Source organism: Euprymna scolopes, unplaced genomic scaffold (assembly GCF_053919585.1).
Source record: "Euprymna scolopes isolate OS-2025 unplaced genomic scaffold, ASM5391958v1 sca622, whole genome shotgun sequence".
Taxonomy (NCBI): Eukaryota; Metazoa; Mollusca; class Cephalopoda; order Sepiida; family Sepiolidae; genus Euprymna; species Euprymna scolopes.
Genome location: NW_027633683.1, coordinates 1 through 14,736, shown reverse-complemented (window position 1 = coordinate 14,736; position 14,736 = coordinate 1). Strand labels below are relative to the sequence as shown.

Here is a 14,736-nt window from a genome sequence, read left to right as displayed (position 1 = left end):
TATATATACACTTATAAAGATTTTAAAATTTGTTGCAACAACCATAATAGGTCCAAATGATAGGAAGAATCTGGAAGAAAACGGCTTTCATCCATAGAGCCAAATGCGAAAACTGCAGGATGATGCACCAGCGTATATCTTTTCCTTCTCCCACAAAAATTCACAGGCTTTCTTTCCACTTGAAAAGGAATTAACCCAGCAGATTTAATTGTTGGCTTAACAAACAACTTTCTTGAAATTACTTGTTCTATCGGTGCAAAACTAATCTCATTTTTATCAAATAAATCCTGCATACTATCATCCCAAAAATCACAATAGGAATACGTTTTTGTAGCTTTATTAGAAAATCTTCTCAAATGTGGTTGATTGAGATAAATAACACTCGCACTATCTACTTCAAATAAATGCGTAAACTCTTCGATAAAAACATCTAACTTAGAAGTTGTACCTTTTGTACGGCTTCTTTTTTCCTCTTGATTATGATGCTGTAAATGATACAGTATATGATAAATTGCATCATAGTTTTTCTGGTTGATGGCTACACGCTCTTTAAAAGCACGTAACTTTCCTGATAATTCTTTATTCTCTTGGTGATATTTTCTAGCTTGATGCTGAAAAAACGAATGTTTTTCCGCAATAGAAGGAATTGCTGCTTCTTCAAAGGGAGGCAAAGAGATCATCAATTACGGCTAAATTTATCCGTAAAAATCACTGGCTAATAATAAGCACACGTTCCAATGATTACGTTACACTGATAACCACATGTAAGTTCTGACCATTACCCCCTGCATCATCGAAAAATACATGATACTGGCCTGCTTGGATATTTGTATTATTAACTTCCATAACATTCGTCTGTCCCGTAGCAGCAAGATTTAACTTCGATGAAAATCCTGAAGTTTGAGCTGTTGATGCGGAAGATGAATTTGGCAAACTCAAATCAAAACGTATATCCTTCCAGTTAGTAACATCTGCAAGGTCAAAATTAAGCTTAATTTCTCTGTCCCCTGAACCAATTGCTCCGCCACCATCACTAATAGCACTTGTATTCTCTCCTGCCCACTTATAAAGGCTAGAAACATTAAAGGTTAACTTATCTCCAGCACCTAATTTTGTCATTTTCGTGAAATCTAAATGCTCTACGCCAGAGAAATTAGCCACTTCAGATGAGCTAATTGTTTTATTTGCCAGCAATCCATTAAAAGCAACTGTGTCAATATCATCATTAGCACTATTCTCGTTTAGATTAATATCATGCAAATGCTTGGTTTGCCCGTGAGTTATCGTAATATTGTCATTTCCTATGCTACCCTTTAAACTAAGCTCGTCACTTCCTGTCATCTGCTTAATTGTATCCTCTTCACCACTAGTACCTATAGTAACCTTTGTATCCGCACCATCAACATATGTCATACTTAACGTATTTGAACGATCGGAGAAATCTATAAAATCATGGCCATTAATCTCATAGCTATCATTACCTGCCCCACCTATCAAGGAGTTGCTTCCTGTGCTATTTCCAATCAGCTCATCATTTCCATCACCAGCATTTATCACATCGCTCTGTGCTGAGCCAGTAATTTTATCATCCCCTGCATTGGTAGAAATATTAAGTATTCCTGAGTTACCAAAACTAGAAAAATCCCACACATCATTCCCAGAGCCACCGCTGATGGTCGCAATTTCTTTTATTGTATATTCATCATTATCTTGATTAGAAATGGTTAGTATTTGACCAGTAAGACTTGTATTCCCCGTAGATCCAACCGTTAAACTATTATCACCACTACCCCCATCTAGAGCTATCTTATCGCTATTTCCATCACCCTGAGATCCAATAGCAAAAGTATCTTGACCTCCACCTGCTAAAATCGTAGCAAAATTGCTTGCATCAATATTATTGAACGTACTTCCATTCGCATTGTTTTTATTATCTAGCACCTCCATATGATTAAAATTAATCGCCGTGCCACTCACTGTTACCTTACTACCATCTACTGTTAATCTTTGATTTGACTCCAATGTATCCGTGCCTGTACCAGTTGAACCGTTAATATTTTCAATCTGTCTAAAAGTTAAAAATGTATTGTTACCATTCTTAACTGTATTGTTGGCATTCGTAGTACCATCATTAAAAACAACAGTCACACCTGAAGAGGCCGAATCAAAACTTAATGTATCACCCTTTGTACTCGCATTTGCTCCACCTTCAATCGTATTAGTTCGAGAAAATACATCACTATGAACCGTTATCGTATCATCACCTCCAGCCGCATTCACACGATTGAGATTATTTTGACTACCAAGCGTTATCGTATCATCATTCTGCGTACCAACCATACTTTCAAAATTTTTCGTTCGTGCGATAAACGTACCAGAACCAGTAGTTAATTTAACTTGTTCATCTGTTGAAAAATCTGCTACAATGCTACCCGTACCTGTGGTAAACTTTTCATAAGTTAAGATATCACCATTACCAGAGGAATTTTGCCCTCCATCATAGAAGTCGCTACCCGTATTACCATATACCGTATCATCACCTGAACCTGCCGTTATAGAGTTGTTATTGGTGCTAGCATAAATTACCTGATTTCCACCATCTGTTATAACATTTTCTATATTGTTGAAAGTTGTATTAAAAAAACCAGTTCCAGCTTGATTTGTTTTGCCTAAATCTATCGTATAGCTTGAATTTAAATTACTTAGATCTAAAGTATCTTCTCCGGCACCTCCATCTACCATACCTCCAGAAGCTACATAATACTTTAATATATCATCACCAGCCCCACCTTGTAAGGTATCTGTTCCTGATGAACCTGCATCAAGCGTATCATTCCCTGCTCCACCCTGAAGATGGTTATCCAAAGTATTGCCGGAAATTGTATCATCTGCTGAACTTCCTATAATATTCTCAACATTACTCAGCTTGACATTAAAAGCATTCGCTCCGGTTCCAACTTTAACGGTTGAAGAGGTTATACCTGATGAAGGAGCACCTAAAGCAACATTTATTCCTGTGTTATACACCGTATCAGAAAAATCTGCTGTATCGGACCCTTCTCCTCCATCAAAAGTGTCCGCATTTCCTCGACCAATCAATGTATCATTACCTGCACCAGCAATAAGGGTATTGACTCCACTTGTTCCAATTAATGTGTCATTACCAGAGCCAGTAATTAAATTCTCAACGTTTGTTATCGTATCTTTCCCTAGTTTAGTACTAACCTGCTGTGCTGATGAATTAGCTAAGTCAACCGTAACATCGCTTTTAGAAAACTGATACGATACCCAATCATTACCTGCTCCACCATCTAAAACATCATCACCCGTACCGCCAACTAGTATATCATCTCCATCTCCACCTTCTAGAGTATCATTTCCCCCCCTACCAGCAAGAAAATCATTGCCAATCCTTCCTTTCAAGGTATTATTGTGTCCATCTCCTGCAATAAAATCATTGGATGAGGTGCCAGTAATATTCTCAACATCGTACACTTTATTGTTACGAAATATCGCTCCCCCTCCTGTGATACTTTCTGCATATTGTGTATTATAATATGTACCCGTACTATCTGATGTTGTTGCACTCATATCCACTCGCAAGCCAGAAAGATTAACATGTGTATTGTAATACAGCTGATCTTGAACAAGATTGTTTATTGTTAAGTTCGTATCATCCCCAAAAGCTGTATTGACTCCTGGACCCACTCCCACAACCGTGGCCAATTGTGCTAATTTACCAGAAGAATCCACAAATCTTGCTGCATCATTTCCTGATCCTCGTGCAGAATAGTCGATTGTATCACTACCATTTCCTCCAAAAATTGTATCCTGACCTAGTGTTGCCTGAATAACATCATCACCATTTAATCCATGGAAAACATCTTTTGTCTCCTTGCCAGCAAATACATCCGTGCTATTTGATCCAAAAAATTCCTCAACATTCATAACAAGCGTTGGGTTTGCTGTTGAACCTGTTGTATTATCTGTTACATTAAATCGATTATTATCAATATCATAGTTAATCACTACCCCAGTTTGTGAAGAATTAAGATCAAACCTAACTTGATCCGTTCCTGCTCCGCCATCGATTATATCCTGTCCACCAGCACCGGTAATCGTATCATTACCTGCTCCTCCTGAAAGATAATTGCTTCCCGTGGTCCCAGTTATGACATCTGTCTTATCTGACCCAATAACGTGCTCAACATCTGAAATTGTCTGATTAGTTGTCGCTGTGTTTTTAGTCAACTGAACATTTGCACTACTTGTAGAGGAAAGGTTTACTACTGTATCAGTAATACCTGTTGTTGTCGTATCCAATGTAGACATATCATAGGTGTCTCCACCAGTAATCGTAACATTTTCATCATTAATACCAATTGATACCTGAGTATTAGCCCCTAATGAAATAGTATCATCTCCATCGGTTGCATAAACAACATTGTCTGCGTTGCTACCTGTTATATTATCTGCTTTTGCACTTCCTCGAATATTTTCAAAGTCTTTTTGTGTGCCACTAACCCCTCCAGAAACAACTCCCGTATCCAAGTTTACATTTACACCGGCTGTTGCAAAAGAATTATCTACCGTATCTCCTGAAATGGTCTTAACCACATTAGTCTTTGTGTTTGCTGTGACACTAAAACTAGAGTTTGCTCCACCAGATAAGGCATCTATTCCTCCACCACCAATTATCGTATCATTACCAGCTCCCCCCTGTAAGGTTTCATCCGCAGAACTCCCTGTAATCTTATCGTTTAAGCTACTGCCTATAACAATTTCAAAATTGCTGATAATATCTGTCTCCGTAGTAGAACCACCCAGTGGAAAAGTTGTTCTTCCGGTATTTAGGTTGATATCATAACCTTCACCATTTGTGTTTGTATTGTAAGCATAGGTTAACGTATCAATTTCTGTACCACCATCAAGCACATCATCACCTGCACCACCACTAATTGTGTCATTCCCTGCTCCACCTATTAACGTATTCTTAGAGGAGTTTCCACTTATAATATCTGCTCCTGTTGTGCCGGTTATATTTTCGATAGAAGTAATTGCATCTGTTTCTTTTAGCTGACCAATGCTATCAATTATTTCAACTGTTCCTGAATTAACACCATCTTTAAGAGTCGCTTTTATTTTATTCCCTGAAGCTTGACTTGAATAAGATATAGTATCAAAACCACCACCACCATTTAAAATATCATCACCAGCTCCACCATCTAAAGTATCGTTTCCTTCCCCCGCATTGATATTATCAACACCTACCCCACCATAAATTGTGTCATTTCCTGATCCTGTTGTAATATTGTTTCCTGTGGGATTAGTGGGTAACACATTACCTGACAAATCAGCTGTAGTCTTTGCCTCTCTGAGTTGAATTTGAAAACTAGCATCTGCATTTAAGGTGGTTTGAGCTGGTGTTGTTGCTCCCGCAGAGGGAACAAAATTTGCTATCGCTTGTGCATTTAACGTAAAATCTCCTGCATTAGTTGGATAGCTAATAATAAACTGAATGGTCCCCCCAGGGGCATAATCAACACCTTTTGTTATCGTAAAACTAGTTTGAGAACTATTAAGAGTTGGAGTAGGCGAGCCTCCACCTACAACAATATTTTGAGGATCCGGATTCTGAACAACAGAATAAATCTTAACTCCGCTTGGTAAACCTGAAAACGATATTCTATCAATCTCAAATCCTGTTGGAACAACTGGATTAATGGATATAACTTGAGTCATCATTTTTACTGACCCATTTGCAGCAACATCAATTAACTTGTTATTATCAGCATAAACGACTGTATCAAGGTTACCATTTGCTCCGCCAGAGGTATTAATGGTTTCCGCTTCTAATCTAACAGCAGGTGAATTATCTGTAGAACTCAAATTACTGCCTGATCCCCCTTGATACTCTCTTGTATTGTTAAGAAAGCCACCTTTAACACCTAAAATATCCAAATCATCTATTTTTAGAGTGGTTGTCACATCTACATTAGATGTATTCTCATTTTTGCTGACATCTGGCTGTGGTACAGCCAACGAAGTGGTATTACTCGGTAATTGTGGTTCAGGGATTGTCGTGCTTTCAGGAGCCCTAACAACTTTTTCAACGGTCTCTTGAACAAACTCAACTGTAGATTGTGTTCCACTCTCCTGTTCACCATCATCTCTGTCACTATCCTTAGGTCCGGCTATAGAAGTACTAGAAACTTCTGACACATACTCCTTAATCGATTCCAAAGTATTGTCTAAAGTTTCCTCTTGACGAGCTAGTCTCTCCCGAACCTCTGCTGGCTCCTCGCTACTAGCCTGAAATTCTAAAAATCGGTCTCTAATTGGAACATTTTGATCTGTTAGCTCTGAAATTTCTGCAACATTTAAAATGTCTATATAATTATTATTCTTATCAAAGAGCTTCGGTAATTGCGCTTCATCTGCTACCATCGACATCGCACCCAAGGACAAAAAAACGATTTGAGCACCATTAGGCAAAACGGCTAATATATCACCATCTACAATACGAAAAGTTAACTCATCATCAAAGCCCAAATTTATTTGATCACCTGGTCTAACATAAACAAGATGACGTTCACCTTCTTCCGGGCGAAAAACTTTTAAACCTTTTTCCGTATACTCAACAATATTTTTAATAGCCACTTTTAAATTCCTTTTTAGATTTTGCGTAGGCAATTCTGCAGATATTCACATTGTCTAAATTCTGCTTTCCCAACAGAGTATTAAACAAAAAACCATACCAATTAGAAATAGAATTGTCTACTTTTGACTATATCTTGTCAAGTTTTTTGCTAATTATTTTGTTTTTTTAAAGTGTTTTGTTAGGTTTTGGCAAAAGCCATAGAGATTTCTTATTGAAAAATATCAAAAATCTATAAAGTTGAAAAAAGCATAATATGAATAGCTTGGCTCTTTTAAACACAGTATTCTTCCATATTGTGCAATTCTAGAAAAAATCAGAAGAGATAGAGAAAAGCAAAGGAGAAAAACGGATAACTGTATATTATCCAAAAAACATCTATTGTTCAAACGGACTATTGTACAGAAAATCCCGCTCTGTGAACGCTAGAAAAGTACTCTATATGCTATTAGCCGCCACTATTTTTTTTGATAACCTGTTCGGTAACATTGTTTGGTGCTTCATTATATTTTTCAAACTGCATAACATAAGAAGCCCTGCCTTGACTCATCGAACGAAGATCCGTGGCATAACCAAACATTTCAGCAAGAGGAACTATTGCTGTAATTTGTTTCCCTGTTGCAACATCTTCCATGTTACCAACGATTCCACGACGACGGTTTAAATCACCCATCACATCACCCATAAAGTCCTCAGGTGTATTAACTTCAACCTTCATCACCGGCTCAAGCAATACTGGATTAGCTTTCTTAACACCCTCTTTAAGTGCCATAGAGCCTGCTACTTTAAATGCTACTTCACTGGAATCCACATCATGATAGGAACCATCATAGAGCGCAACACGTAAACCAAGCAATGGATAGCCAGCCAATACCCCTTGTTCCATCTGTTGCTGAATCCCTTTATTTACTGCAGGAATATATTCTTTAGGTACAACGCCACCTACAATCTCATCAAGAAATTCATAGGTTTCTTCGCCATCAACTGGTATCGGTTCAATACGCAACCAAACATGCCCATACTGACCACGACCACCACTTTGACGCACAAACTTACCCTCTACTTCAACTGACTGACGAATGGTTTCTCGATAAGCAACCTGTGGCTCGCCAACATTACATTCAACATTAAACTCACGGCACATACGATCAACAAGAATATCCAAATGCAACTCACCCATACCTGAAATAACCGTTTGACCGCTTTCCTCATCTGTGTGAACACGAAAAGAAGGGTCTTCATCTGCTAACTTAGAAAGAGCAAGCCCCATTTTTTCTTGATCCGCTTTAGATTTTGGCTCCACTGCTACAGAAATAACCGGCTCAGGGAATTCCATTCTTTCTAACGTTACAATATTACCTTGATCACAGAATGTATCTCCTGTTGTCACCTGCTTCACACCCACAGCGGCAGCAATATCCCCAGCATACACTTCTTTTATCTCATTTCGTGAATTTGAGTGCATCTGTAACAAACGACCGATACGCTCCTTTCTACCTTTAACCGGATTATAAACAGAGTCCCCCGACTTAAGCACCCCCGAATATACTCGAAAGAATACTAACGTACCCACATAAGGGTCTGTCATGATTTTGAAAGCTAACGCAGAGAAAGGCTCATCATCTGAAGATTTTCTGACAACTTCTGTTTCATTGCTATCAATCCCAACAATTGGCTTAACCTCTTCAGGAGAAGGCATATACTCAATAAATGCATCAAGCATTGCCTGAACACCTTTATTTTTAAAAGCTGATCCACACAACATTGGGACAATCTCGCCAGCTATACAACGCTCTCTTATTCCCTGCTTAATCTGTTCTTCGCTCAGCTCACCAGACTCTAAATAAGCATCCATCAACTCTTCATTGGCTTCAGCTGCTGCTTCCACCATCAGCTCACGATACTTCTCACACTCATCCACTAAATCAGCTGGAATATCTTCATAAGAAAACTCCATTCCCATGTTTTCTTCTTTCCAGTTGATCGCCTTCATTTTCACTAAATCGACCACCCCTTTGAACACTTCTTCTGCACCAATTGGGATTTGAATGGGAACGGGATTGCCTCCTAAACGAGTTTTGACTTGTTCAACCACTCGTAAAAAGTTTGCTCCAGCACGATCCATTTTATTGACAAAACCAATCCTAGGCACCTCATACTTATCAGCTTGACGCCAAACCGTCTCCGATTGAGGCTCCACACCACCTACTGCACAAAATACTGCACAAGCACCATCTAAAACACGTAAAGAACGCTCCACTTCAATGGTAAAATCAACGTGCCCAGGAGTATCAATAATGTTAATTCGGTGTTCTGGAAAGTTATTATCCATACCTCGCCAAAAACAAGTCGTCGCTGCTGAGGTAATGGTAATCCCTCTTTCCTGCTCTTGTTCCATCCAATCCATTGTTGCTGCCCCATCATGAACTTCTCCAATCTTATGAGACATTCCAGTATAGTAAAGAACTCGCTCAGTAGTTGTTGTTTTACCAGCATCAATATGTGCCATAATACCGACATTTCGGTAATGTTTTAAAGGGGTTTTTCTTGCCACGTTATATAGATAAAAATAAATTTATAGTTAGATAGTTAGGAAATAAAGATGTTGAAAATTTCGTCAATACTCAACTACCAACGAAAATGTGAGAAAGCACGATTTGCTTCTGCCATTTTATATACATCCTCTTTTTTCTTTACAGCAGATCCTCTGCCTTCGTACGCATCAGACATTTCTGCAGCAAGACGCAAGCACATGCCTTTTTCAGATCGTTTACGAGAAGCGTCAATTAACCAACGCATTGCCAAAGCTTCTTGCCGCTCTGGTCTAACTGGTGCAGGAACCTGATACGTTGCACCACCCACACGACGAGAACGCACTTCAACAAGCGGTCCAATATTTTCCATAATCTTATCAAAAGCCTCCAGCGGCTCTTCTTTTCTTTTTTCTGCAACAATATCCAAAGCACTATAAACAATCTTTTCTGCAACAGATTTTTTGCCACTCAACATCACCGTATTGACAAACTTAGCAAGCTTGATACTTTTATACTTTGGATCAGGAAGGATCTCTCTTTTCTCTGGTTTTCTTCTACGAGCCATATTTCTTTTTTATGAATTTATAAACAAAAAGCCTTTTTATTTCAGCGACCACCTTTTATTCTTTCGGTTTCTTCGCCCATAACGAGAACGTGCCTGACGACGTTTTTCCACACCAGAACAATCCAACGTCCCACGAATAGTATGATAGCGAACACCTGGCAAATCCTTCACCCTACCGCCTTGTATCAAAATCACCGAGTGTTCTTGTAAATTATGCCCTTCTCCACCAATATAGGTAGTCACCTCATAACCACTTGTTAAACGCACACGTGCAACCTTACGCATTGCTGAATTAGGTTTCTTAGGCGTGGTTGTATACACTCGAGTACAAACACCCCTTCTTTGAGGACAGCCTTTAAGGGCGGCTGTTTTGCTTAAACGACGCTTCGATTTGCGCGGTTTTCTAACCAACTGGTTAACTGTTGCCATAATTAAACAATCTTTTTAAAATTACAGTAAAAACGATGAAGCTAACAAGGGTTTCTCCACCAATTCCTGCCCACAAAAGGACAAAAGGCGAAACAAAACCTTGTCAAAAAGGGATAAATTATAACATATTAACAAAGATTTTTCAAATTCTCAAATCTATCTATCAGGACATGTCTTATCAATAAACTAAGCCTTCCCAATTAACTCTAATCTCTTGACTCGTTAGCTCGTTCACTTATTAACTTGCATTAATGCATTGCGTTAATTTATGTTACCTCGCTTCACTGTCTAACCTAGTATTAAAAGTTAATGTTCCCAATTTATTCAAAATTGATTTGGTTTTATTGGGCAAAATTCGTCCATATTTATATGAAATAGCTTGAATTTTTTTAAAATAAGCTCTATAGCTATTTTTATTACTAGACTGTTTTTAGTTTTAGTTAATAACATTACTTATATTCTTTAAAATTAGGAGAAAAAATGAAAATATTAATCGTTTCCTCTGGATATCCTATTTACGACGCGAAAGCTCAACTAAATGGTTTTCTTACATATTTAACAGAAAAAAATCTATCAGAAAAGGGGCACGAAGTTAAATTCTCAAACGTTACAAAAGATACCCTAGATATGGATAGGGAGTTGGAAAAACTTCTCTGGGCAGAAACCATTATCTATATTGCCCCAGTTATGTGGTTTAATATGCCAGCCCCTATGGTGAAATGGCTTGATGAAGTATTGGTGTATAAAAAAACCTTTGTTATCACAGAGGAATATGGTGAAGGAGGATTGGTTCCTGCTGATAATTTCATGATTGTTACCACATCAAACTTAAAAAATAGTGATTTAGGTAAAGGGCATGTACTAAAAAATGCACCACATATTGATGATGTGTTACAGCCACTAATCATGACAAATAACTACTTAAGCATTCGCAACCAAATCCCAACCTTTCATGCTGACAATGTTATTGCTGGACCAACGGATTGGATTGAATCTGCATACGAAAAACATCTCAATACACACTTCAAATAAAAACATAGACTTGTTGCTGCCAATGCATCAAAGATACAAACTTATGCGTTGGCAGATTACTCTTAAATGAGCCATCGACAATTCCACTCTTTAACTTTTCATATTTAGTGCTTGCTAAGTCATCTAACTATCTAAATAGAAAATAAAAAGAGTCCTCGTGCGAAAGCCTCGTCCTCTATACAATCAACATGGCATCGCCATAGCTAAAAAACCGATAAGATTCTTCAACCGCTTGAACATAAGCAAACTTTGCTAATTCACTACCAGCAAAGGCACAAACAAGCATAAAAAGAGTGGATTTAGGCAAATGAAAATTGGTTATCATGCCTTGTACTATTTTAAACTCTGCCCCTGGGTAGAGAAAAATATCGCTATAGTCTCGGTATGGTTTAATAATGTTATGTTGGCGCATCATTGATTCTAAAGCTCGGACAGAGGTCGTGCCAACAGCAATCACTCGCCCACCTTTTTTTGACAGTAGCGAATTTTTTCACATAAAGACTCATCTATTTCTATAAACTCTTTATGCATGGTGTGATTTTCTATTTTTTTCTGTGCGTACGGGGCTGAAAAGTTCCCGATCCAACATGCAAAGTCAGAAAACCTTGCTGAATGTTTTTTTGTGATAGTTTTTTTAACAGTTCCTCGGTAAAGTGTAAACCCGCTGTAGGCGTAGCAATTGATCCAAGCTTTTGTGCATAGATTGTTTGATAGCGTGCCTCATCATCTTGTGTTGCACCTTTAGGGCGCTTAATATAAGGAGGCAAAGGCAAATGCCCAAACTTTTCCATTACCGTTAACACCGAAATGTTAAATTTTAATGAAAACCATTGTCCTTCTCTTTTAAGCACACAAGCAGAAACCTCTTGAGAAAGTATTAACTGATCACCAATCTGCGGTTTGCGACTGCATTTAAGCATAGCAATGGCTTCATTAAGAGAGGAGTTTTCTGTAAGAATTTTCTCAATAAGAATTTCAACCTTACCGCCACTTTGCTTATGTGCAAAAAGCTTAGCGTTCATGGTGCGACTGTTATTCATCACCAGCAGATCATGAGGGTTGAGCAACTCTGTTAGTTGAAAAAAAAGACGATGCTGTAAGGATTTTTCTGCTCGATTAATATTCAGCAGACGACTTTGCTCACGCTTTTCGCTTGGGTGTTGTGCAATGAGATGTTCCGGTAAAGAGAAATCAAAGTCAGATAGATTCATTGATACGTATACACATAATCATGCTTGATTGTTTTAAAATTTAAAAGTATTATCGATAATTCTCCTTGTAGTTCAACTGGATAGAACAAGGGCCTCCTAAGCCTTAGATTCAGGTTCAAGTCCTGACAAGGGGAAAAATCCCTTTTACAAAAAGTTTTGCCACAAAAACAAACAGAAATACGGCCTTTTATATGAAAAACGTTAACTAGTTAACCACATGAATACATGAAAGCATTTATACAAAATCCTCATTTAGTTAGAACGTTGAGAAATGTACTCTTCAATTGCTTTTTTAACTTGGGTTTTTTTAATTTGTGTGCTTAAATCATTATTCGATGGGTATTCATTCCCCCATAAATATATCCAATCCCAAAGTCGATCATCTTCCATTGAAAGCAACCATCGAAAAATGTTTTTTTTCTCATCAGATGCCTCATCATAATAAAGCTCTAAAAAAGCCCTTACGAGTTCCTCAAGCTCCCGTGTACCTCTGCGACAGGCGTATTCCAAGCGTTTTTTTTTCTGCAACAAAACTCATATTACTAATTATAGTTTGAATTCATGGAATTATTTGAGCGTAAAAAATCTCTACAACAAGCAGAAAAAGCTTTAGTCGTACAAATAACCTTACCCTTGTCTTTTGCACAGTATAGTGAGCAGGAATGTATAGAGTTGGCATCCTCTGCCGGTGCAAATGTGGTGAATGCTTGGCATTGTCATGTTGATATACCCCATGCAAAAAGTTTTATTGGTAGCGGGCAAGTTGAAATGCTTAAACTTGAGGTACAAAGACAAGAAGCTGACTTGGTATTTTTCAATACCACCCTTACCCCTTCGCAGGAGAGAAATTTATCAAGAGATTTAGAATGTCGGGTGATTGATCGAGTTTCTTTGATTTTGGATATTTTTGCACTCAGAGCACAAACACATGAGGGCAGGATACAAGTCGAATTGGCACAATTAAAGCATTTATCAACTCGTTTGGTACGTGGTTGGACACACTTAGAACGTCAACGAGGCGGCATTGGTTTGCGTGGACCCGGAGAAACGCAATTAGAGACAGACAGGCGATTGCTAAGCATCCGTATTAAACAATTACAAAAAGCACTCAGCAAGGTACAAAAAAGAAGAGAATTAGGGCGTAACCGTCGTCAAAAAAGAAACGAGATTTGTGTGGCATTAGTGGGTTACACCAATGCAGGAAAATCTTCATTATTCAATACTTTGTGTCACACAGAAATTTATGCAACCGATCAACTATTTGCCACCTTGGATACAACTATTCGACAAGTGCATCTTACCGGTGTCGGAAAATGTTTATTAATTGATACAGTAGGTTTTATTCAAAATTTACCGCCAGATCTTATTGCTGCTTTTCGCTCCACTTTAGAGGAATCATTAGAAGCGGACTTACTATTGCATGTTGTGGATATTGCAGATGAAGATTACCAAAAAAAAATTTCAGCGGTTGAACAAACAATCGAAAATATTGGTGCGCAGAATATTCCGGTTTTGCGTGTTTATAACAAAATAGACTTACTATCATCAACAAATGAACATTTGTTTGTCAAACAAGCGATTGAAAAAACAGAAGGAAAAACAGAAAATGCTGTGATGATTTCTGCAGAGAAAAAAATAGGACTAACTGAGCTTAATCGTAAAATTGCACATCAGCTATCTGGTCAATTCGTGCGGGCAGAATTAATATGTAGTCAAAATTATGGAGAAATTCGTGCAAAACTATTTGCTCTTGGTGAAGTTTTATCTGAGGATTATAGCCAAGTTACACCTAAAATCACCATGCAGCTAAGCATGAACGCCTTTCAAGAGATTTCTCAGCATCCAGAAATAGAAAAAGCCGAGCTTGTTTAGTGAGCTTAGTTAACGATCAAACACTTATCGTAGAGACGCCCATTGTTAGCGTCTCGTATTGGTGCGGTGAATATCTGAATATCGGAAATATGGTGAATCTTGGTAAATCGTAAAGACGCGATAAATCACCATCACAAGATAAAGACGGTTGGTGGAAGTATTACAATATGTAATCTCTACAATAAGGAGAAATATTATAAAAACATTAACTATTCTTTTGTTATGTGTAGTTTTATCCGCCTGTGGTGGAGGGGGCAGTTCTGGTAGCAGCGCTAACACTGGAAGTGGAAATGGCGGCAACATTGATCAAAATGGCAATTACACTGGCGCTAAGGGTGTTGGCGATGTTGAAATCACTCTTAAGGTGACTGACAACAATTCTTCAGCAGAATCAAAAGTCACTTTGAAAGAAGTGGTTCAAGATAAAGATTTTTT

General features: G+C 38.1%; 4 protein-coding genes across 4 annotated transcripts; 2 read left to right on the top strand and 2 right to left on the bottom strand.

The window, feature by feature from the left end:
- Positions 1 to 9,286: 9,286 nt before the first annotated feature.
- On the bottom strand, positions 9,287 to 9,886 carry LOC145275146 (small ribosomal subunit protein uS7-like). The gene has a single exon (XM_080127620.1). It carries the CDS (start codon positions 9,755 to 9,757, stop codon positions 9,287 to 9,289), a length of 471 nt encoding a protein of 156 aa, XP_079983746.1. The 5' UTR covers positions 9,758 to 9,886.
- Positions 9,887 to 10,813: 927 nt separating this feature from the next.
- LOC145275148 (uncharacterized) lies at positions 10,814 to 11,218 on the top strand. The gene has a single exon (XM_080127622.1). The coding sequence runs from the start codon at positions 10,814 to 10,816 to the stop codon at positions 11,216 to 11,218; it is 405 nt and encodes a 134-aa protein (XP_079983748.1).
- A 542-nt stretch (positions 11,219 to 11,760) lies between these two features.
- Positions 11,761 to 12,429, bottom strand: LOC145275147 (S-adenosylmethionine:tRNA ribosyltransferase-isomerase-like). The gene has a single exon (XM_080127621.1). It carries the CDS (start codon positions 12,427 to 12,429, stop codon positions 11,761 to 11,763), a length of 669 nt encoding a protein of 222 aa, XP_079983747.1.
- A 561-nt stretch (positions 12,430 to 12,990) lies between these two features.
- On the top strand, positions 12,991 to 14,301 carry LOC145275145 (GTPase HflX-like). Its single transcript, XM_080127619.1, has one exon. The coding sequence runs from the start codon at positions 12,991 to 12,993 to the stop codon at positions 14,299 to 14,301; it is 1,311 nt and encodes a 436-aa protein (XP_079983745.1).
- The last annotated feature ends 435 nt before the right edge of the window (positions 14,302 to 14,736 follow it).